The sequence below is a fragment of the Melozone crissalis genome, unplaced genomic scaffold, assembly GCF_028551555.1.
Source record: "Melozone crissalis strain CALT ecotype California unplaced genomic scaffold, PUWL_Pcris_2 ptg000081l_1, whole genome shotgun sequence".
NCBI lineage: Eukaryota > Metazoa > Chordata > Aves > Passeriformes > Passerellidae > Melozone > Melozone crissalis.
In genome coordinates, this window is record NW_026535858.1 from 7,644,650 (window position 1) to 7,669,873 (window position 25,224).

Consider the following 25,224-nt stretch of genomic DNA (forward strand, 5'->3'; position numbering starts at 1 on the left):
CCTCTTCTCACTCTTTTGTTTAATGCCCTCAATGTTGTAGGGGACATTGTAAGAGATTCTCTGCTACAGAACAATGATGTAGATTCTTTTGCACAGAAATATTTAAGGTGGAACAGTCAACAATGTAAAAATGACTTACCACCAATATTTTATGTTGGTAACACACTTAATATTAACCTACTTTGATGTACTGCAATAAAACAGGGAACTGTTAGAAATGTAGATGTTCTGTCTTTTTTCCCACCTTCCCCCACTAAGATTTGAGGAGGAAATAGAAATGGTGAAGATACAACATGCTGGTTCTAACACATGGAGTATGTGAGAAAATTGATTTCCCTTTAACAGCTTTCAGAAAAAATAACCAGATCCTTTTGAAAATACAAAATCAAAGTGACTGGATACTTTTCTATATTGAATAGTTTTCCTGACCTTTTTCTTGGGTCAGCTGTGCTGTGATGACCTAAGAAAAGAGATAGTTATGGAGTTGTAATCAGTGGTTTTGGTGTTCTGCCTTCATTTATAGTTACACATCAAATATTTCAGCTGTCTTAGTGCTAGAGCCTGGATTGTTTCTTAGTTCTGAGCTACCAGCATCACATTGGCCTTGATGCACTTTTAAGTACATCTCAGAATATTTTTTGAAGTTTTGCATGTGCCCTGACCCTTTCCTGTCATCCCATCCCTCCCAAGTCAGCCTGGAATTTTTCCTGTACCACAGTGTGTTGGTGCATCTTCCTCTTCATTCATTCCCCTCTTGGTGTAATGTTGGAAATGGCTTTGTTGGGCCTGGGGCAGTTTATATTAGATATTAGGAAACATTTCTTCACAGGAAGGCGTGTGAAATAGGGGAACAGGCTGTGCAGGGAAGTGGTGCAGTCACCATCCCTGCAAGTGTCCAAAGGATGTGTGGATGTGGCACTTAAGGACATGGTTCCATGGTGAACAGGGCAGTGCTGGGCTCAGTGCTGGTTTTGATGATCTTGGGGGTCTTTTCCAGCCTCAGTGAGTCTGGGCTAAGTCCTGGCTTTGGTACCTGCTTCAGGAATACAGCACTGGGCTGTTATTCATCCCACACTGCCAGCAGTGCCAGCCTGGGCATTCTTCCATTTCCAAACCCTCTCAGGACCAGGCACCATGATTCCCCCTTCTTCCAAGGCTGCCTGACTCCTGTCCCTCTCTTTCAGTCAAAATGTTCACGTGGATTTAAGCCCATGGCTCATCCCATTGAGGCAGCTGCTGTAGCTCTGGGACATACCCCGGTCCCTGTGCTCTGACTTTTCTATCAGCACTTTATTTCTGATTTCCCAGGGGTCCAGTTGCACATCACAGCTGTGAAGGTCTTGGGAAATGGGCCTTGTAGTCAGGGATCTGGGCATTATAAAAGCAGAAACTGATCTGCATGTTCAGCTCCTCAGCATGCAGTTTCTGTTTTGATGCAGCAGCCAGGCTGACTAAAGAAAGCAAGCAGGAAAATCACTGCTACCAGAGGCAGCCTGAATCTTGTTCCTTTACAATGGAAAATCACTGTCATTCCAGAGGCAGCTTTAATCTGCAGCTTGCCCTCTGCAAAGAAGAAATGTTTTCACAAGAGATTTTTCTAGACCACAGAAGCTTCCTGCAGCACAGAACAGTCACATCCTCCAGCCTGCAAGCACAGTTCAAGCAAATGCAGTGCCTGGCATGGACCAAGTGTCCCTGCTCACTGCACAATGTCACAACTGCTCTGACTTGAAGCCAGAGTTTCTAGCTCACGTTTTCTACAGGGCTGTTGCTCTGACATGCAATTCCTCCTGTCACAAATCTCTCTGGACAAAGCTACAGCCATTATTAATGCTTTCAGAGCATACACAAAAGGTCAGGAGAATTAGTGACTCAGGGCTCTAATTAGCTCTCCTAATAAAGCAACATCTCAGCTTCTGCAAGTTGCTACCCTCTGGCAAATGCAAAACAAACTCCACTGTTCAGCTGGATGTCATTCCTAAACCCTCTTGGGAAGGGGAATGTTTGCCAGGAGCTGAGCACTCTTGCCCCAGCATGGTATACACAAGATCTGGGCTGACATGAGCAAGGGGAAAACTGAACTGCAGTGCTCCAGCTTACTCTGCTCTCTGAACATGCTGGCCTTGAATCTTCACTTTCAGAAAATCTTCTCTGAAGCTCACCTAATCTAATTCCCTTGTCAGCTTTTTATACTTTACTTTCTAAACTTTATCATAAGCATTTAACAGCTCAAACAGCTCTGTTGTTTTTACAGCTGCAAGGTCTAGAGCCAAAGGAGAAAAACTAAACAGTGTCTATCAGAACTCAAAACAAGGGAAGTTACTGTAACTTTGTACGCTGACAAACTGCTTGATGCAAAACTATTACTTCATTGAACAGCAGTTAACTCTTCTCAAAAGGTTAAGAATAATCTGACTGGGATTTTGAACTGAACTGCACTGCATCTTGTTCAGTAAAGTCTTAAATGAAGTGGCTTATATGCTTATGCCTTTGGAATAAAGATAATACCAGTACCTGTTTTCCTATTTCTCAGATATCACTCCTGAGAGAGAGAGAATTTATTCTCTTACCTGTTCTCTCCCTCTGAAGTGTCAGCTGTCAGAATTTCACACATCCTGGAGTGTAAGATCAGGCAACCTGGGCATTCCTGGGCTCTGTTAGCTGAGCAGGACCAGCTGAGCCTGCTGGTAAATCAATACCTGGCACTTGCCTTATGAGCACCAGGGAAGCCTCAGCTGCACCAGCCTCTCCTTCACAAGTGCAGGAAAGGCAGAGAGACTTGTGTTCAGGAGGCTGCTACCAGAGTGATAGAAACAAAGGATAATTAAAAAACAAGTAAATTACCAGGGATTTTCATGGCATGACCATGAAAATCAACCATGACTTCTGCTGAGCTGCAGTTTATCCCCAGAACAGGACACTGCTCACCTGAGTGTCCATTCCCACACAGAAGATGACACAGCCACAAGCAGCAGGCCCACGGCACAAGCACTTGTTTATTGACATCAGGAAGTTGTACAGGTTCAGGCTTTGTACAAAAACCTACAAAAGTCAATTTCCTAGCTCGACTCCAGGAGTTTAAAACTGTGCGTCTGGTTTGAACTGTGTGACATTTCAGCTGCTCTCCAGAGGCAGGACGTTTGTTTGCCTTGCTGCAAGTTCTGCCTCAGGGAAACACACAGAGCAGGTTTTAGTCAGGAGTCCAGCAAGCAGTGGGGGTCAGAGTTGGAGCTTATCTAACTCACCCTCAGGAAAGCAGTGCAGAATCCCACTGGGTGTGCTCAGATCTAGCTCTGCTGATTACATGTTTGACTCCCAGAACTGAGATGGGTTGTGAGAGTGTGCATGTGTGTGTGTGTGTTTAAAAGAGACTGGCATTCAATTCTCGGACTTTTAAAATATTTCCTATGTTTAGCTTGCAAGCCAGAAAGAGGCAGAAAGCATCAAACTTCAACATACACACACGCCCCTTGTATTAACTCAATGTCAGAAGAATCCAGGAGGGTTCTCAGACTGCCACCACTTGACTTACAAAACGTGGGGGAGGTGCTGGATGTGTCTGTGGTAGGGAACACCTTGGTATCTCATTCTCTAAATTCACAGTATGAAAACTACTTGAATTCCACCTCAGCTTGAAAGAGGGAAGGTTTTTAAAAAACAATTTGTGGACAATTACAAATAGGTTTCAATATTAAATTCTGCTCTCATCCTCCTTCCCCTACTCGTTATAAAACCCTCTCAATAATGCAGCCACCATCACAATGTTACAAATGCATTCAAGGTAGTCAGCTGGTGCCTTGAAGCAGCACAGAAGCACTCAAGAGTTTCCTGCAAGCTGTGGGCTGTGCTGGCAGTCCAGGCAGGACAGACAGAGCAGGAAAGAGCAGCTTTGTCCTCATGGAATGCACCCTTGGCTTCCAGGGCATGGGGCTGCTGCATCTCAAGAGGATGGAGGGCTGGGGAGGCTTGGAACGCTCTCTGCAAGGCTCAGCTGAAACAGACCCTCACAACAAAACAAGTTCCTCTTACTACTCCTCTGGCTTCTTGCCCCTACTGCTCCAGTACTTGCTGTATGCCTCTTGGAACATGTTTTTGCAGGGAATTTTGGCCTTCAGTTTGGTGCAGATGAGGAAAGAGCCGCCCATCTTCCGGTGAAGGGAGTAGGTCTCCTCCGGCGGGGGGATGAGCCGGTGCTTCAGCATGATTGGGATTAAACCATGGATCTTCTCAGTGGTGCTTTGGTTGCCAAAATCAAAAGGCTCCTTAGATGCAAAAGCCTCTCCCAGGATGAGGACAGCATTTAAATGGGCATCTTCCATTTCCTGCCCAAAAGGAAAGAGGGATAAGTAACACTTAACTAGAGAGATGACACCACTAGCCATGACAACCACCAAGGAGGAAAAGAAATGCCAGTGCTAACAGCAGCAGCTCAGGAGAAACAGCCCTGTCCACGACTAAGGGAACCTCCAGCCCCCAGCAAGACTGAGGAATTTAGTTCATACAGTTTTGAGCAGCTAAACCTTCCAGAAAACCATCTTCCCAGTCATACAACATGCTGGTTCTAACACATTTGCACAAGGGCACAGTGGGAAGGAGTATGTGAGAAAATGGATTTTCCCTTAACAGCTTTCAAAAAAAATAACCAGATCCTTTTGAAAATACAAAATCAAAGTGACTGATACTTTTCTATATTTCATGACTTCCCAGTCAGGAAACTTCAGGAATTGTCATCAACTGCAGGGTCTTGCACAGGGAGAGAAGGAAGGACAGTGGTTTTGGGGCTAGCTGTGTCCTTATTATTTTCCTGCTCCCAAAAGGAAGTGAGAACAAAAGCCAAAACCTTTTTTACCCTCCTCTCTCATGCTTATCAAAAGGGCTTTTGGACTGACACTTTTAGCACACCAAGAAGTCTGGGGAAGTTCACAGACCTGCAATCACCTTATCTGTGCCCAACACCAAAATCAGACCCTTCTGCTCCATACCTTGATTTCATAGCCAGTGAGGAATTTCATTTCAATGGACTTCTTCAGTACTCTCTCTCTGTCCATGTCAGCAGCTGCCTTGATTACCTGAGAAGGAGGAATGCTTTCAGGAGAGCCAAGAGAAGAGTGAACAGCAGGACTGCTGCCCAGGCCACAGGAGCCCACACCAACACCAGCCACTGCTCACTCCCTTGCCTCTGCCCTCTCCTCAGGCCCTGCATGCTGGGCAGGTTAAGAGCTACTGCTAAAAGCTCCACCTCTTCCCAACAGGGCTGCACATGGCCCAGAGAGTGTAAGGGACAGCAAAAGAAGCTTCACAAATAGCCAGCCCCTCCCCAAAGAAGCAGCAGAGCTGACTGTGAGCAGCTTTAGGTGGGAGCTGCTGGCCCTGGCAGCTCAGTTACCACGTGCAGAACATGGTGAGCACAAAGGAAGCATGTTTGACTTCACATCCATTCATCTGTCTGTGGAAAATCTGAAAATCTCAGGAGCAGGTGGAGAACAAGCAATTCTTGCATATCCTCATATAAAAATCACAGAATTGTGAGTGCCCTGATACACCCAAGGCCCCCAGCAAGCATCACTGCAGTGCACTTGTGTGAACATCCCACCTCAGAGAGGCAGCAGCTTGCAGCACATCTGCAGCCAGCCATGGCAAGGGATGAAACAGGAACAGAGACCACTCTTGCCTCCAGCCCTGCTTCCCCCACACCCAAAGTGTATCCCAGTACAAAGTGATAACAGCTAAGAGATAAGAGTATTTGCAAACTCAAGTGCAGCTCTCTAGGGCACAGTGCAAGTCCTCACCTCTATGTAGACATCTGTGAACTTCTCATCAAACCCTCGTGTTGCTCCAAAGTCCAGCAGGGCCACCTGGAATGGACAAAGCTGTTTGTCTTAGAGTCAACCACACCTGATCTTAAGAATGCTCCTGATTTCTTCAGGAACAGCTCTCCTCTGCATCCCAGCTGCCCCTGTCTGCAGCCCTGAGGGGCAGGGCTGAGGCCACTGCCCAGTGCTCACACTGCCACTCCTGCTCTGCTGGCAGCTCCACTCAGGCTCCATGTGCAGGGACAGAGCACCACTGAACCTTTTCCCAGCACTTTGCAGCACAGACCTCAGGGATAAAAAGCAATTCCATCTGCCCTACAGAGCACAGACAAGCAGCCAAACCAGTGAGCAGGAATTAATAGTCTTATCTCCACAGCACAAGAGCATTTAGCTGAAGAGTCCAGGGCTCAGGTGTGTGCTGGCAGAGCACTGCCTGCTGCAGCTTCCCACCTTCAGAACAGATCCTGAGGTTAAGGAAGTAGCTGTGACTGCTCAAGGGCCAGGGTTACAGCAGCCCTGCTTTCCTGCTGAGCCCTAGAGAGGGCAAGTGGCAAAGGGAGGTTTCCCTGTGCTATCTGCCTCAAGGACAGGAAACTGAGAATCCCAGTCAGGACTCATTAAGTGGGGAGTGGGAATGAGGAATAACCAAAAGCTGGTGAAAACTGCTGTTTGTGAAGGCAGGAGAGTGGCTGCTCAGGCTTACCTTGTGCAGCTGTGGGTCATAGAAGAAGTTGGACCAGTTGGGGTCGGTCTGCATGTAGCGGAACTCAAACAGCTCCCGCAGGCACAGCACCAGGATGTTGTGGCAGATCTTTTACAACAAGGAGAAACAAGAAACAAATTCACACCTGTAACTTAGAGCAGGCATCAGCAAACAGGGCACACACTGCCACACCAGCAGGAACCATCTGCTCTATGCAGAGCTGAAGGAACACCTCTCACCACAGCACCAGCAACTCCCAGCCCAGCCCTGCCATGGGATGTCCTTAGCAGATGGCACAGATGCTCCAGTGCTCATCCAGCTGCATTCTGCTCCTGCCTTTTCACTTTCCAGCACTGACTACACACTGGGTGCTGCAAGAATGGGAATCTTGTATGATACCAGACCCAGCATGCACCCCTGTGGGCTCAGCACTGACCCAGCTTGAGGGAGGAGCAGAGAGCCACACCTTGGGACTCACAGGCACAGAAAAGCAAGAGCAGCAGTCCCTGAAACCCCCCCTGCTGGATTACACACTCCAGCAGAGCTTTTCTGTGAGAATTGCTAAGCTGGAGCCTGTTGAGCAGAACTGCCAGCCTCACTCTGCCCCTCTCCAGCTGCTGCAAAGCTGAGTGAAACACCATATCCAAGGTGCAAGGAAGAGAGCACCAAGTGCAAGCCCAGCCCTGCTGCAGGACCCTGCCATTGGGGTCAGAAGGCAGAGGGTCAGCCAGGCCAGTGGCTCACAGGAGAGAAGGGCTGTTCCTGCAGCTCAGAGACTTTTAAAATGAGGCCTGATGATGGAGCAGCTCATTGCTGGGGACAGTCCCTAAGAACAGCCAGCCAGCTCTGGCACAGCTTCAAATCTAATGTGACACTGAGATCTGTTTAACCAGGGGAACAGAGTCTGCCCTCTTCCCCAGTCACCTAACAGCTGACAGCTCACACACACAGACACACACACATCCAAATACCAGCACAGTTATTTCTGCTGCTAGAACAGCTGCTTGTCCCACCACAGCACTCCAATCCCTGGCTATATTCAGCACCAACACCCACCTATCCCCACATCCCTGCTTTTGTTTACTGACAGGTACTTTTCCAGCCAGTCCTGCAGGAATGACACCCAGCTTCTTGCACTGGGATGATTCTGCAATCCTGCCCACAAGAGCAGCTGCATAAAGCACCTTTGCCCTTAGTGACAGTCCCCCCAAAATTAAGGTCATCAGAAATGGCATCACACAGTGAGGCCACCTCCCCTTCAGCTGCCCTTGCCATTCACCCTCTCCAGCCCCTCCCTGCAAGGCCCAAATGAGCCTGGAGAGACTCCAGTGTCACTGCCACCTTCCCTAAACAAGTCTTCCTGGAGGCTCCAGACAGTCCTGCTCAAGGTTTGCTGTGCCACAAGGCATGCCCCCAAGCCTGGCACAGGGCTCTGAGCAAGGGCAGAAACCCAGCATCCCAAATTCACCTCATTTCGAATCTCCTGGCTCAGTCCTTCAGCTTGATCCAAGGGAAAGCCAGACACCAGCTCTGTGGTCAGCACGTGCTTGCTGCACAGCTCATCTATTACTCTGGGTACATAAAAGAAGGGGTGGTCTTTCAGCAGCTCCCTAGGGGTGGAGAAAGGAGAGGAAGAGGTTTAGGAGCCCTGAGAGCAGACAGACCCATCAGCAACACCTCACAGAGCCCTGGACCAGCCTCTCCCCACACCCTGCCTGGGGCTGCCAGGAAATGTTTCCCTCAGCAATTACAGTAGGGATTAAGTCAGCAGAAACCCTGCCAGTGACTTGGAGCTGCTGCCAGCTCCTGAGGTCCCATCTCCTGCCAGAGCAGTGATACTAAGAAGGCTCCAGGCTGGTGCATCAAGGGGCACTGGGCTCTTCTGCTGACCCCACTTGGCTTTAGGGCCAGAGTGCACACAGGGAAGAATTGCTTTGCCAAGGGGAGCAGTGGCACAGTTCTGCAGCAGGACAGGAAGAGCATCCAGCACCATGGAGAAACAATCTGGGTGCTTTGGCAAGCCAAGGGAGCAGGCAGCACTGCTGGTGGTAACTGCCTGAAGAGAGCTGAACTGAAAAGCTCCTGGGCTGAGGGATGGGAGAAGTTAACCACAGGCTGAGGTAAGAGCACTGCAACCCAGCCTCAGGAGTTACTGCAGCACCTTCACATGTGGCACAACAGACAGACTTGCACCAGAGGAGGTGATCACATCTCATCTGATCCATGCCCACTGAGACAAGGTGGTGATGCTGGGGCACAGCTCAGGCCACAGCCATGCACCCTTCCCCTGTGCCATGGCAGGGCACAGCAGTCAGCTCACACCATCCCTCAAGTTAAGCAACCTCTCCTGCCTCTCCCACACACACAGAGAGAAGGGGTTCAAGGCAATGGTGGGAACATACTGGAATTTCCTTGCACAGGCAGCTTCTCTCAGGTAGTCACACTCCAGGGCCAGCTCTCTGCTCACCACTTCAATCAGGTGCTCTGGGAACAGACCTGAAAGTCAAACAGCACAGAGAGAGCAGGCTTAGAAAAAAGGATCTGCTCAGGCTAAGCTTCCCAGAGCTGCAGCTGAGGAGCACAGGAGGCCCCAGAGAGCCAAGGTGCATTTCCAACCAGATGCAGGTTGTGCAGTAATCACAGCCCAGGCACATCCACAGCACTGCTCTGTCCTCCCCACAGCCCAAACTGTCCATTCCTGCTGCTGGCATGGCTGTGCAGGGACACACACCACAGACAAGCACCCAAGCACTGGGTACAGCAGCAGGAACAGCTCCATAGCTGCCTGCAAGTGGCAGCAGGCACTGCCAGGCACAGTCAGCATGACTAATGCAGTGTACTGCAGCAGCAGCACGTAGCCAGGGCCTGAGGTGCCAAGCCCAGTCTTAGTCTTGAATTTGGAAAACCAATCTGCTCCTTGGGCCAGACACAGCTGTGGCTGCAGCAACCTCTGCAGGGCCCTGCCCAGCCACCAGAGAGAACAGTCCCAGATTCTGTCAGCACCCAGCCTGATTTTAGAGCAGCATTTGTACAGTCCCACTGATATTTACAGCTGCTGCAGGCATGTATTTGGAAAAAAGAGTGGTAAGTCCTGCATTCCCTGTGGGAAAAGGGACTTATCCATGTGCTGGGACACTGAGCAAGTTCTAAGTCAGACAGTTCTCCGAAAGAATAGAGAACATCTGGGAAGAGCACAGAATGGCAGGCATGGAAAGCTACAAGGGAACATGGAGAAGAATGAGTTCTGCCAAATGTACCAGAAAGTAACAGGACAAAGCAAGACTACCTCACCTGGACACTGCCCACACTCCAAGCCTAGAAAGCCATCAAAAGTGAGTATTCCCGGGCACTTTCTATTTTGCCAAGAATCCCTATGTGTCTGTCTCTATAGAGAACACACAGAGACAAGTGCAGTTACTCTGCAGGTGTGTGCACACACATGGCCACAAACACACAGCTGCACTTCCCACCTGTGCAGCACAACAGGGGAACAAAGCATGGCTCCCCAGGCTGGCCCTGCACCCTCTGCCTCTCCTGCTTCCTGCAGGAATCTGCTCCTGGGCACACTTAGCATCCTTAAGTTCCTTTCCCAGTCCTTGGAGGGACACATGCAATGTGCTGCTTAAAAGGGGTTGGCAGAACTCCACCTGGAAACACAGGGTCTCTGTCTTTTTACCTTCAGGGAGAATATTGCTCATGCTCAGGACAGCCATCAGGTTGTTGACATCACTGTTGATGCTCTGGGCCACTCCAGGGTACTGTGGGACACAATGGGAGAGGGCAGTGTTGGGGTTAGATGAGGCCTGGTTGTACAGGGCAGGATAAAAACACCTGGCTCAGCACCCACACCACAGTGGGCCAGGGCATCCTGAGCCACATATCCCTCCTCTAAAAGCTTTCTCAAAGCCCAGCATCTAAACCAGGGGACACACAGACAGGCTAAGATGCAGCTCCCTGCAATCAGAATGGCCTGTTCAGATCCTCTGATGGGAATTCTTCCCACACATGATGAGTTCTCAGACACACAAATCTCACAACAGCCATGGCAGTCAGTCCTTTCCCTCCCACAGCTGGAAGCACACAGCCCTAGAAGCCCCAGAGTGTCATTCCCAGCAGCAGGGCAGGTGGTGGGGCCCCAGCCCAGTCCTGGCAAGGCACCTCACCCTGTTCTCACCCTGTCTGTCAAGGGGAAGGAGCCTGCACTGCTGAGGAAAATGTGTGCTGATGCCAGAGGGTTCAGTTTCTGCTGCTGTTACCTTGGCCTGACTTCAGAGAGCACTGGGGACACAAATTGCTTCAGAAGACACCCACACCCATTGATAATATTGCTAAAGTCTCCCCATACTACAAAAACCCACCAATGAGTTGATCCCAGCTTTGCCTGGGATACTGCTCAGCCAGCAGGAACCTCACTCCTTGGGATTAGAAACCATGCTGTAGAAGGATGGTTTACAAGCTTTAGCTCTAGAATGTCATTTTGTTGGAAACAGCCACCTGAGGTTGCTGACACCCAGAAAGGGGCCTGGGGCATGTGCACATCCCAGAAAAGGGAGTGACCTGGGGAGCAGGTGGGACCCTCCCAAACAGCCCTAAAAGTACAAGCAGTCCCTCAGCACCATTATCCCAAACTGCAGTGAAAAATTTATGGGATGTCTCCTGCTCATCTGGACTCAGACTGGCTCAAGCTGCAAAACCTTTGCTGTGTTTTCCACTCAGCTTGCACTACATAAGACTTCTTCACTTCCATTAAAATGTTTCTTATTTGTCTAGCAGCACACACATAGCTCCCCTGCCCTTCTCTGAGCACAAACAAGACATGGCTGCTCTGTTAAGCCCACCTGGATTTTCATGGCAACTTCTTTCCCATTTTTCAAGCGTGCCAGATGAACCTGACCGATGGAAGCAGCAGCAAAGGGGCGTTCTTCAAAGGACTCCAGTTTATCCCTCCAGTTGGGGCCCAGATCGTTGTTCAGAGTTTTCTACAAATAAATAGAAAGGATCAGGGTATGGGAAGCAAAGATTTGAGACTTTCAGTCTTGGAAATCACGTTCCTCTAAGGTGGCTGAGTTCTGAGTGCCTATAACCTGCTTTCTAGATGATCCTCTGTGCCTTGTCATTGCACACCAAGGCAGGGAGTGGTGCAGCCAGCAATGCTGCCCCAGCACTCTACAGGTGCTGATCAGATCTCTGTGGGGCTCTGCCCTAAGGGACAGAAATCTGGAACACAAACACTGCTGCCTTGGCATACAAACATCCCCTTTTAGGTGCCACTTGCCATCTTCCAGAAAATGAGCAAAGAAAATGAGTTAGCTATTTCTCCTCTTTCATCATCCTGCCAAGCTGCAGAGAAGCAATCCAGGCATGACTCTCTTTAAGGCAATATTGACAATTAAACACCACAGCCTACTTTAACATCTTTTTTGCTACCCTGCCAGACTGCCATATTTAAGTTCTAGCTCTGCTTAGTGTCTTGCAGAAGATAAGTAGTGCTGGCAGTTCCTTTGGCATCACCCTTTACACATTAATTTACAGAGAACATAAACACTGGGGAAAGCAAACTTAGTTCACTTCATTCTGGGTTTTCTTGATGGCAAGTTAACCAAAATGGTAAGGACAAAGCTGCTGGTTATTTTCCATCAGACTGAGGCTTGTAAGTCTGTTTCTAAAATGGGATGTAGACATATCTAGACACCACCTTAAGACCCACAAGAAAGAGAAGAGGAAACACAAGAGGAGGCTACACTCAGCAACACCCTATAACCATATTTGTGGCAGCATCCTGCTCCATATCAACATTAATCTCAGGACATGAAAAACTCCCACATTTTTCCCCCCTCTGTCTAGACCCAAACTTTCAATTTTTTGAGAGAAAAGACAACACACAATTGAGAGAAGGAATCACACTTTACCCCCAACTGAAAATATGTAACCTTACTGAAATATTCTATAAAATCCCCATCCACCTCCCTTACTGGGGCATGTCACAGGTGACATTTTTCCTGTCCATTGTCCCTTTCCCTGGCAGGCACTCAGGAATATTCCTCACCATCATCTGCTTTATGGGCATGAAGTCGGCGCTCTGACGCACGCGCTCAAAGATCCTCTGCAGGTGGGGGTTGATGAAGGCATCATCTGCCAAGGGAAAGCACACAGCACTCAGAGCAGCCATTGCATCCTTCAGCACACCAAGGAATGTGCTCCTGCATCCAGGCAGGTCAGCTGTCCTGCCCAGGCACACCCCAGTGAAGGTTTTAGGAGTAATTCTTTAATTCTTTTGGTGTGGTGACAGGTGACAGAGCCAAGAGCAGAGTGCTCTGTCCCTGTCACAGCCCAGCTCATCTCCTGGCTGGCAGCATCCATGTCTAGGAGAGGCCACTGCCTCATGCAAACACAGGTCACAAAAGGGACCCCTGGGAGCCATCCCAACTCTCCAAGGTTCCCAGTGTGGTTTAATCCAGTGCATTTTAAGGGGCAGCAGCTCCTCCAGAATGCTGTGCAATAAAACACCACTTAGACAAGTGCTGAACTCTTGGAGAAACCAGGATTCAGCATCTGCTACTGTAAACAACTGCCCAAACACAGAGCAACTACAAATGAGCAGCAGAGAACACAGCTGGGCCCAAACTTTTAAGTCAGAAGTATTTAGCAAGCAAATATTTACACTCATAAGAGGAGGGGCTGGGGCATCTTGAAAGATTAATCCTCTGCTTCAGCAAAGGCTTCTACAACAACTCAGAGAAAAACCACCACTGCTGGCAAACTTTTCATTTCATAAATGATTGTAAAGCAATCATATTTACCTGCTGCTCTCTCAATACTGGAAAAATCCAGGCTACAAGCCTTGATCCTGAGAACTGAACCTGCACATGCAATTGTGACATTCAAACAAAAATTGATTGTTCCTGTCTAAATACACATGCATGAACCACATTATGTTTATCCCAGGAAACAAGAAACAAACAGTGACCTTAAGAGGACTGTCCTGGGAAGAAGGATGGAAAGGAATGGACAAAAAAGATAAATAATGCCGAGATGTGACATTAACACTCAGCATTATTTACAAATTCCCACTGAAGCCATAGCAGCATTTAAAAGCACTAACAAAAGCCCACTGTGGAGCCAAAAGAAGTTTGTAAGAGGATCAGGCTTTGCAGGAGCAGTGAGTGGAGCTCCTGTGTGATGTTACAAACCTGCAGGAAGGTGAGACATTGCTTTTGGGTGTGCACTGACAGAAACACCTGCTCTGTCACTGATGCTGTATCACTGCCCAGCCTCTGAACACACTCAAAAATATTCTCAGGGCTCTGTGGAGGTATTCACCACCATGCTGCAATGTGTCACCTGCACTGCCAAGGGTGACTGGGCAAAAGGAGAAGGGATCTCACTAAGAGTGACTCCCAGAAGCTGTTTGTGTCAAAGCATCAGCATCTGCCACAGGCATTCAGGATCAGCCTCCTTTATTCTGCTCACTGCTGACATCCATAAAGCTCTCAAAGGGCTTCCACCCATAGTCTGGGAGGGCATCCATCCTTACCTGGGGTGCTTGACCACCCCCAGCCTTTGTTCATGAGCAGAACATCAAATAGCCAAGGAACCTGCAAGTCCAGGCTGAGTGTACAGAAACTCAGCAGCAATGTCAAAAATCAGCCCTGCTGTGGAGGCAGCTCTGCCAGGCTTACCACACGCTGATGAATAAGGTTTTACGTCTTTGTGGTCAGTGCTGAGGCCTCACTGGAACAAAACACGAAGCAGGAGCCAAGGCAGGGCACTCTCAGCTGCCTTTCCACCATCTCCCTCAGTACAGGATGACTGGGGGCCTTTGGCATCTTTTCTGTGCAGCACCTTTAGGAATGTGGGTCCCCACAAATCCACTGACTCCCCAAACAGACGTCAGGGGTTTTAATGAAATTGCTTTGTGACTTGTGCTCAGCTACAAGGAGCCTCTGCTCCCAGTTAACACCCAGACCTGCTGACAGAAGCAGTGAATTCAAACTCACCAGGCCCCAGAGAAGCCCATGAAGTGGCAGGACCTGTGTGAAACCCTCCTGTCCGAACAGCCACCCCAAGAAACAGACACTCTGCATTGTCTGATTTATCTCAGCACAGCTGTCCCCCAGCAAGGTCACCACAGGCCTGTGTTCCTGCCAGGCACAGCAGAATCCACACACTTATAGCAAGAGTCCAAATGAGGGCTGGCTACAACCACTGAGGTTGCTGAAGGCTGTTCTGACACCAGAGTGAAGTCAATCACCAAGTATTTGACACTCCTGCCAGAGCAGTGTAACCTTAGGAGACAGCAGGCAAGTTATAAAAATCCAGAGCATTTCTGCTCCTCAGAGACAGCCTTTCATAGTTCCTTCTCTGCACTCACATCCAGGCCTAGGGCAGCTGTGACCAACCTTGGGCACACAGCAGGCACAGCTCAGTGCTGTCCCAAGGATCTGAAATTAATCCCACCTAGGGCAGATGAGTTTCAGTGCAGAGCTGATTTCCAGCAATGGCTTGCTCTGCCCACATACCAGGGCAGGGGAAGGCAAGGAGCACAGGAGCTCCTCCTGGACCTGCACTGTGAACCAGCAGTGGCACCTGGCAGCTTCTGGAGGGTGAGAAAGCAGCATGTGGGTGGCAGCCTTTGGCACAGCTGCTGATGCCTCCCACTGGGCTCTGCCAGGTGGCCATCAGCCTGGCAACCCCTAAACCAACTGATTAGCAAATGAAATGCCAGTCAGGGCTCTCTGGGACACTGAACTGATCTTGTCTGGTTGGTAAGGCCAAAGTATTTAATACTCTACTAGATCCAGTCTCATCAGCTGATACCTACAAAAATTCAAGTGGAAGCACAAAGGAAGCAAAGTGAGTACTTCAAACACTCAGACACTCAATTTCAGAAAAACATTGAAAGCTATTTCCAGACAAGTCTCACAGCTATTTTTGGCTGGTTCTTTCCTTCCCTATCAGGCTGGGCAGCAAGGCAAATTGGAAAGATGCAGATAAGGTTTGAACTGAGCACACCTGCCAACTCCCTAACACTTTAGTGCAGACACTTGATGTCACTCATGCCTTCACCTGTGGTCACTGGCCTCAGAGCTCAATGGGTTAAGCAGCAATGAAGTCTTCTCAGGATGGAAACAAGTGTTTTATACTTGATAAGATTATCAGCTGTACTGGCCCTTCCAGTAAAGCTTCAGTGCCCACAGAGCATGTAAGCCACAATCAGGTTGCTATAATGGGAGAGTATTGTGGATAAAACCTTGACCACTTTTGGTGAACAAAGAACAGGATCACATTCTTGTTGTCACCCTCCTCCTTTCTAGCAGGACACCTGCAAATAGAGTGCAATACAGCTCTGCTTGTAACACAGACACTAAAATTCACAGTGTCACCCTACTGTCAACCAATTTCAGTTACAATAAGGGACACTGGGAAAGTGGTGGTGTCTAAGTGCATGCACCTATTTATTTCATACTGGGATTAGATGGAACTCAAACATTTCCATCACTGCTCTCACAGGACAAAGCCATTTGTTCAGAGTCTCTACACTCACTTGGCACTGCCTGATTTCAGACAGCTGACCCTGTGTCACAGCTGGCAGCCCTAAGGACAGCTGGGGACCTGTGCTAAGGACACTCACCTTGAATGCTCAGCATCTGTCCCAGCTTCAGTGCTGCTCCCCGCACCTTGCACAAGGTCCTCACGATCCTTTCTGCATTGGCCTCTGACAGGAAGGGGCTGGAATCCATCACTGCTTTCTTCCCTGAGAAAGGAGAAAGAGCATGAATGAAGAACACCCTCATCTTGGCAAGCCCACATTCAACAGGAGATTTGCCCTTCCCTAGGGAAATCAAACCAGGACTGCGCTGAGTGCCTTCACTGCAAGCCAGGACTGAATTGTACATGTGCCTTGGGACAACTTTGACATTGTCGGCTTGAGGGCCAGGAGCAGCAAGTCACAGCCTCCCAGAATGTGCTGCTCTGCAAGCTGTCTGGGATCCTGGGTAATCTCGGTGCTTGAACTCACTGTGCCAGGCAGCACAGCCTAAAACACTGTGCAAAGGTGGCTTGAGTCCCACAGCATGGGCTGCAGCACAGCCACAGCCTCAGAAGGGCAGTGGGGGTGAGCCACAGCAAGGAGGAATCCTCAAAAGCCTTGGAAGAACACTGGCACAGACCAACAGCCCTCTTCCAGCCTCTTAATGTGGAAGCTGACACAGAACAAGGCCAAAACATACACACTCAAACACACTTTCCTGTCCCCAACATGTGTAAAGCCTGGTGTGTGACAGGCTCAGAGAGCTCACACAGCCATGCACACCCCAGTGCCACACTTCCAAGTATGCAACAGGGCCATTGTGTGGCATAAGAAGCACTTTAATTTATTTTATTTTTATTAAGGAAGAGGGGAAGGAGCCCCTGATTCGAGTTTGTGGTCCCTTTGGGAGAAGCAGCCCAGAGCTCCCATCAGTGGAGCAGGGACAGAGGGGACAGACAGACACCACCCACCCACCTCTCCTGCTGCCAGCCAGCCAAGCAGGAGCAAGGGCAGCCTGCAGAGCTCACATGCTGATCTTGCAGCTACATTGCTTTTAGAATATTTTAGAGGAACAGAAGACAAACAATATGTTCATAAACATATTGTTTATGAAGCCTCCATAAACAATAAGCAGCACCCAAAAAGGCAGAGCAGATGAAAACAGCCCAGGAGATCTCAGGCAGCAGATGGAAATGACTGGTGTGCCCTGTGCTGACCAGAGCAGCCAGAGATCCTCTCCTGGATCTCTCAGGAAGGTACACAGAGGACTTAGACTGGCCAGGGGACAGGAGAAATAACAGAGACAGACTGAAGTAGCTGCTGTCTGAACTCTGGTAGCTCCCACAACTTGGTACCATTTTCTTGAGATGCCAAGCATGTTACTGATCTGACAGACACCCTTCAGTCCCTGCAAGCAGCTGGATTGCTCACAGAGCCTCCCTGCAGAAGTGGTTCCAGAGAACTCTGCACTGGCAGAGCACAGATGTGCAGGTACAGGCTGCTCTCCTGCCCTTCATCCCCTCTCTTTCTTTCATCTGTTTGTGGGACAGCAGCAGGATGGGAGTGCATGTGGGATGTTCTCTCTAAAATCCCTGTCCTAAGTCAAGGATGCACAGGAAAAAGAGGAATAAAAACACCAGGAGTACACAGGACAGCAAGATATGGAAAAGCAGGACAGGTCCAGAATTCACCATTTCCAGCACATTGCAATGTTCAGAACACATTTTCCTCTGGATAATGGATGTAAGGAGACTTAGAGACTGAACAGGGAGAGCTACCCTGGCTTTACACACTTGAAAAGCTGTCTCTCAAGTGTCCTGTCAGGAAAACTGTATCCTTAGCAATGCTGAGGCAGATCCCTGTATGAGATGACACACAGGACCTAGGGAAAGTACTGAACCAAAGCTGTATTTCCCTTCACAGCACTGCACACAAAAACATCCTCCTTTGAGTCAGCAGCAGAATAAGGGGGTTAGTTAATGATTAAAGCCACATCCAGAAGCCAGTGAACCCTGACAATTTTAACTCTTATCAGAGAAAGGGCCAAACACAGGCAGCCCCAAATCCTCACTGTAGTCAAGGCTCCAGGGGCAATACCTGAGCACCAGGCAGCCCAAAGCACAGGAGCAGCTCTTGCTTGTGTGCTTTGGTGCAAGTGTGCATGAACAAGAAGGTGACCTGGAAGCAAGAGTGAAAAGCAGTGCTGTGGCAATGGCAAGAGAGAAAACAGCCTTCCAAGGCTGGGTGGAATGGGAGTGGGGAATAAAACCCATCACAAGTTCACGGAAAAATATACCAATTTTCAGTGAGTTAACATTTCAGCCAAAAGATGGCTGGCACCTTTTGGTGCCTCACATTAATTCTTCCCCATCTTTAGACCACAAAGTGGTTTCACCTGTTTCACTAGGGAAAGGGAAAAATGCAAATAGGAGTCACATACAAGCTGTGGCAACATGCCACAGAAATTAAGGCTCCTGCAGCCACAGTGCCTGGCCTGTGAGTTCTTCCACAGAACAGGCAGCAGGCAGACACCCTCCCTAGAGCTTGACCCACTTTTATTTTTTTTTCCTTTCCAAACTCAGAATCAGCATGAACCTTTCTAAACCTGTGTGCAACTCACTGCTGCATCACTCCTTTGCCACCATCAAATGGAGAACTAGTGACCAAACTTTGTATTTGTTTTAGGACCATCTACCACAGAAACTTTGGGGCAAAGGAATATTTAGGAACATGGCCTAAGCACTTGACTAACAAGCCAAGAATATTGCATGACTGCCTTTGATAAGAAATCCAGGCCAAGTGGCCAGATCCAGGCCAAGTGCCAGCCTGTCAGGGCTCTGTCCAGCCTGCCATTTGTGCAGAGCCTGAAGAACTGCCCAGGACAGATCATTAATAAGTGACAAAGTTGTCCTTGAACCCAGTCTCTATACTTGTAACAGCAGCTGTTTATTTGGGCACTCTCATTCTAATTCCTGGGAATTTATTCTGCTTTTCCATTCCCACCCTGTGTGGCCCTTCTACTGTATTTACATACAAGTGTGTATTTACATACACACTTTAAATACTGAGGCTGCCATCAAGGTCACCAGTGACAGAGGAGGTTTTCAGCCTACCAGGAGAATTCAAACTGCAAATCAAGTCAGTCATCCTCTGATGACAAGATAAGATGAGCCAAACCACTTAAAGATGGCAGAATTAGGGCCTTAAGCATTATTAAAAAAAACCAAAAACTCAAAAAACCTGCATCTACTTACAAGAATTTGGCAGCAGAATGAATTTATGTCCAGGACATCAGGCTTGGACAGAAAAGGAAGAAATTCACCAATTCTTGCACCAGGCATATTTGTTCTAGGCTAAGTCCCTAAGAAATGAATTGTTTATGGAAAAAGAGACAATCCAATACTAAACAAAGATGGGGAAGCTGAGCAGGAAAAAACAGATCAGCACTAGCACAATTGCTAGAGAGTGTGCAAGAGAGCAGGAATTTGCAGTCCCTCTGATAACAGCAATGGAAAGAAGAAGTACAGGCTGTGCTACCAGGGTCATGTGTAGCTCAGGAGTGTCTGGCAGAGGGGCTGGGACTAAAGGACCAGTGTTTCTAACTCCATTTTAAAGGTGTAAAGACATTTTAATTTGTACTGTCTAGGCAAGAGGAGAGGACAGCAACCAAGTGAAAACTCTTCCTCATTACTCCAGGATGCCAGTGAGAGTGTGAAATTCTTAGGCATGCCTTTGGGCACACACACACATCCCACTTGTTTAAGTCTGGAGTGCCAAGGAGTTCCTATTAATATTGCAGCAGTAGGGAGAGAAATCACATCCTCCAGCAGCTTCCCAGGAACAGGACAATATGTCATTCTCCAAAGGGGTCTCAGCACAAACTCATGGTGCTAGCAGCCGCAAAACTTGGGAACAAATGCCTCAAGCTGAAATCAGAAAAGGAGTGCAGAGGTATTTTTAAAGAAATGTGGAGATACTTAGAAGATTTTCCCCAAGAACAGCTCAGGCTGGTACTGTCAGAAAAACAGGAAGAAAATGGAATCTTGGACTCCCACTGTGTACCCACCTCTCCTCTGCTGTACATTTCTGCAGGAGCAGAGCCCATGGAGAGAGCTCTCATTCATGGAGCCTTACCCACCACTAAAATACTGTGGAAAACACATCCAAGGACACCAGCTAGAGGTGCAGCTGAGTCACCTGGAAACCTTCCTGTGGCTTCTGCCTGAGAAGCTCCAGAAGAGTACAATGATGGAAATGTTTCACTTTTGCCTCACCTCCACACTTGCTGCTCTTGGCCCATTCTCAGTTTCATTATTGATATTACCCTACAGCACAACCACTGCTCCAAGATCTTATCTAAGCAGACGTGACAGCAAGATGGGAAGCAACAAGGAAAGACAAATAAACACCTAAAAATAAAAGCCAGGTCATTTTCTTACTCCCTGCCTAGCACTGAAGTTGGCAGTTCTCATGGCTGCCTTTTTTAATCAGGGTTTATTCAAGAAAATCACTCTTCCCAGAGCAAGATTCAAGACGGTAGAGCAGGCTTATTACAGAGAAAAATAGCAGTTTCCCCATCAAGAAGATAAAAGATAAAAAGTTTAAACTTGTTGCTCTATTGCAAGGAGAAAGTGTCTTTTGCCCTCTAAATAATAATAATTAAAAAAAAAACCTAATCCTTCTCATGCTGGAAGAGAGGAGAAAAGCTCATGTTATTCCCTCCAACTTCAGAGCTCTGCAAGCTCATGTTTTCATTTAGGGTGTGCCTAATTAGAAAACACTCTGGCAAGCAGAGAAATACCAACAGTTGTGCAATTCCACCTCTGTCAAAAGCAACACAAATCATCAGCTTCCAACAGGCATCAACAACCTGTCAAACATGCCAGGTGCTGAAAGCAAAAGGCCTTCAAGGATTCTCTCCAGGATGAGCTGTGTTTGCCTGAGTGCATGTTTTTAAATCAAAGCAAAGAAACCCTCCCATCCTCAAACACCTCAGAGAGAAACAAGAACTCTTTGCCAAGGATCCTTTTTCTCTGCTGGGCTGCTCTGTATTGCCTTGCTGTTGATATTTGCATTTTGGTATTCTAAATACAAGCAGAGTCCTGGGTCATCCACAACCCCTACCTCCCACTAATGGGAATGTGTTTCATATCCTGAAGTGCTGTTTTATGGTCTGGGAATTTATTTTGGTTGGGATTTTTTGCTCAGTTGCTTTCTTTTTTCAGTGTTTTCCCCCCTCCAAATTTGTTCATTTTTCAGCCGCTCCAGCACCTCCTGAAACAGAGGTTCAGTTTCCATTCTTCTTCCACCCCTAAAGATGAGCAGGGTGAAGACAGAAACTGAATTAGAGTAGACAGAACTGAATTAGAGTAGAATTACAAGGACCCAGCAGTTGTCATTATCTGAAAGTAATGCTTCTGAACCAGGAACAATTTGCCTTCATTTTTACTTCTAGCTGCAAGTATTTCAACCTTTCACCAGCTCCCTCCAGTCACTGCAAGTAACCCAAACACACAACCACACCAGGCAAAGCAGAGAGACCAGCTGGAGACCAAACAGCCTGCAGCAACCCTAACAGACCTTGACATTCTGCAGTGTCCCACCAAAGCTTTTTCTGGATAACAAACAAGTGAATGGAACCACAAACTTTAAAGTAATCTCATGTTTTCTAGAGAACAACACCTGAATTTTCTATGCCCTAAAGCACCCACAGACCCCCAACAATATTTTACCAACACATATGCTTAGAAGAAAGCCACCATGACGTGATCAGGCACAACTTAGGAACATTTTGCCTCCAATTTCACATAAGCTGGAAAGGAAGGAGGATCAGGTAAATTTGCACAGCACAGCCTTTTGCATGTTATGAGAATCCTTTAGAAGGCAGCACAAGAAGGATATTGGAAACAGATAATTCCCATTTAACAGGAGCATAAAGTGCTTTGTCTCTCGTACAAGAGAACAGCTATCCTCCAAGTTCCTCCTAGGCAGAACATCCTTTCATTTCAAAATTTTCAGACACAGAGGCTCATATAAAGTTTCTGTACTGATAGAAATGCATTGTTTCACCGAACAGCTTAAAAAGAATTGTTAAGACAATCCAAGAATGGGCCCAGGGATAGTATTGAACCTCAGGGAAAGTAAAGCTGTACAAGCTGTGCTGGCACAAACACATTCTCTGGAATATTCCTCTGACCTCTGTCCATGTAGTGAGGCTGTGGTGTACTGAGGTGGGAGAAGAGCCAAGAGATGAAGAATAATATTGAAAATAAAAGAACTACCCATATCCCCTGTTATTCTGTCTCACTACCCAGCCTTTAAAAGAATACAAATTTTGTAAATGCAGGTAAACTGTGTCTAGAAATAAAATAAAGAGGAAGATAAAAAGAAAATGGAAGGACATGGAAATGGCTTACCACTGCGTTCCTCAGGTCTTAGGCTCTTCTTTGCCACTTCTGCCAGCGCCCCAATGCCAAGACCAACAGCCAGTCCTTTAAAATAACATGAAAAAGACTCAAGTCAGAATGAAAAAACCTTCCAAGCCACATACAGAAGCATTTTTGGTAATTAACTTTAATATTGTTCAAATGTTACAGCTCTACAACAGCTCTACTAGAACATCCTGGCCTTTGCAATGGAGCCATCTTCACTGGACACTGAAGAGTTTTCTCTTGTACTTCTTCAGCCCAGCATGCCAGCCAGGAATCATAGGCTAGGCCAGTCTGGGACATCTGGCTTTCATAAAGCATGTCACAAGTGTTACTCAGAGCTTTGTGCTCTGGCTGATGTCCTGCTGCAGACTCAAATCATGGAGTTTAAAAAAAGGGAAGAAAAAGAAGCCAAAACTCTCACAAACATGGTTCTCAAAGTACAATTCTCAAGAAGGAACAGAATCCCTCTCACTGCCCACCATGCCACAACAGCAGGAGGAAAAGCATCATTTAGGATGAAGCCACTGGCAATAAAATGTAAAGTTGTGCAACCTTGCTGTCCAACTTTAGGTTTAATTGTGCTCATTAGCTGCCTCTTCCTTCCCTGAGCTCATTTACTGTGATGAACAGAAACGTGTTTTACCCCAAGGCTCACCTCACACCAGCAGCGCTGCAACCTGCAGTGCAAGGAGCTGGGCTCAGGCTGGGGAGCAATCCCACACAGCAGTAAAACCAGGAGACAAAACACAGCACTGCCCATGCACTATCAGAGAACTGCAGGGAGGTTCCACAGCCACAGGTTACAGGAGTACAAAAGCAGCATTATCTGCCTCTGCTAACCACTGCAAAGCCACCCAAGAGTAAATGAGGCACAGATCTAATCATACAACCAAAGGTCTCACTGCCTTCCCAATATCAAAATATTTATTTTTCTGGATAATAAATGGCATGGGCAATCAGAACAGATGGTGCTGCTCCAATCTCCTCAGCAGTGGTGCATCCTGCTGTGCTCTGCGCCCACACTGCTGACAGAACTGGGTGCACCTGCTTTCCAAGCACCCCAAGCCCTCCTTAAGGCACTGCTGGAAAACTTCCCAGGTAAAAGAACCAGGGAGCAAAGTCAGCACAATGAAGGAAGCAGAGCTGTCCAGCACGTGGCACTTTGCACGTGTGCAGGAAGAACCACATGCACAAGTTTTGTAGACTCAAGTGAGCGAGCCTGGCCACAAACAAGGTGACCCTGATCCTGCACTGGAGCTTTTCCTCTCTCCCACCAGGCAATCACAACTCCCCCTCTCCCTTGTATAGTTTGTCTGCTTCACAAACAGCTCCATTTTAATCTTACAGACTACATGCACTGGGGCCAGAGAATCCTGCATAAGGTGAAGCACAAGATCATCAATGATATTACAAGGTGGTTGGGGTTTGGGGTTTTTGGTTGGTTTGGTGGTGGTTTTTGTGGGATGGTTTTGGTTTGGGGTTTTAAAAAGAAATTTCTATATTTTCTGCAAGTTTTTCTATGGAGTCACAGCACTGAAGGAAGTCTGATGTTAGTAACTACCTTGTGTAGACCCTTCAATTGTGCCAAACCATGCACCACCAATTAACAAGTGTTTTGCACCAGAAATCCAGAGATTTTATTAGCTAAGCAAAGTGAGAAAAATACTCCTAGGCTTCAGAGAAGCAAAAAGGTTTTTTTCAAACACAGCATAAACACCTACTAAAATGCTGATACATGATCATTTCCAATCAGATCCCACATACAAGACAGTAACTTGGAGCAGGCAGTACCAAGAGTCAGATAAGAAGCCAATAAATACATCTCATCAATAAGATGTGATTTTCTAGACTAAATACCACTCACAGAACATTTCTGTTGGGCTTGATCCCACTTTTACCACCTCCACAACAATGCTCCCCACCATAAATCAGCTTGATCATTATCTGAGTTAGACTGAACTGACTGGCAGTAATTGGTTTCAGAGTAAAAACATCACATCTTCTTCTATAGGCTCTATGTTCAATGTCTAAAATTAAAAATTACCAGATTTACTTCCTGGACATAAAATAAAACATATCTGAAGCTTCTAATCTCTTCATCATTAAGACACAAACCACTTCAAAGGTAAATGAAAATCTAGGAACCAGATTCTACTCTGTCATGCAGAATAAAGCTGAAGAAGTTACAGCTTGTTTAAAGGCAGCTTGGGTTTACATCAGTGTGGGCAAGATCAGACTACAGATGAAAGTGTTTTGCACCTTCCTTCTCATAAATGTGCACAGCTAAGCATCTGCACTAATATTGTAGACTGCACTAGAAAAAGAGCTGCTTTTTCAATAGGTGCTCTTACAACTTCCTCACTGCTCACTCTGTCCAATTTCCAAAAAAAATGAAACCAAATCGCCAATCAACAACAGTTTTAGATAAACGAAGTAAAATCAGGCAAAAACAAGTGCAGGTTAAACAGCTGCTGAGCTTTAAAGATCTGAAGTTTAAACAAAGGCTTCAAACTACAATCACAGTGTTTGCTGCTGCTTAGCAGTCAAGCTTGCATAAAAAGGAGGATGTAAGGGTGGATGTTTGGGGCTGAGGTGTTTGCCTTCCCAAGGAGCTACTCCAGATGCTGAGGTGCTGCTTCCCAGGAGCACAGGACATCTGCCTGCCAGCTGGGAGCCCTGAGTGAACTCCTCTTGTTGCTTTGCTTGAACGTGGAGCTTTCTTTGCTCCCCCTCTGAAACTGTCTTTAT

The 25,224-nt window shown here is 47.4% G+C and overlaps 1 protein-coding gene across 1 annotated transcript in view; it reads right to left on the reverse strand.

The window, feature by feature from the left end:
* Window positions 1-3,952: 3,952 nt before the first annotated feature.
* COQ8A (coenzyme Q8A) overlaps window positions 3,953-25,224 on the reverse strand; it is a 41,931-nt gene continuing 20,659 nt past the window's right edge. Inside the window, exons 5-15 of the mRNA XM_054290318.1 lie at window positions 22,462-22,536; window positions 16,148-16,270; window positions 12,563-12,648; window positions 11,355-11,495; window positions 10,193-10,274; window positions 8,919-9,012; window positions 7,985-8,126; window positions 6,517-6,624; window positions 5,790-5,855; window positions 4,983-5,069; window positions 3,953-4,322 (exon numbers count right to left, since the gene is read on the reverse strand). Of these exons, the coding sequence (XP_054146293.1) occupies window positions 4,029-4,322; window positions 4,983-5,069; window positions 5,790-5,855; window positions 6,517-6,624; window positions 7,985-8,126; window positions 8,919-9,012; window positions 10,193-10,274; window positions 11,355-11,495; window positions 12,563-12,648; window positions 16,148-16,270; window positions 22,462-22,536 (1,298 nt within the window). The 3' untranslated portion in view covers window positions 3,953-4,028. The remainder of the gene's footprint in view (window positions 4,323-4,982; window positions 5,070-5,789; window positions 5,856-6,516; window positions 6,625-7,984; window positions 8,127-8,918; window positions 9,013-10,192; window positions 10,275-11,354; window positions 11,496-12,562; window positions 12,649-16,147; window positions 16,271-22,461; window positions 22,537-25,224) is intronic.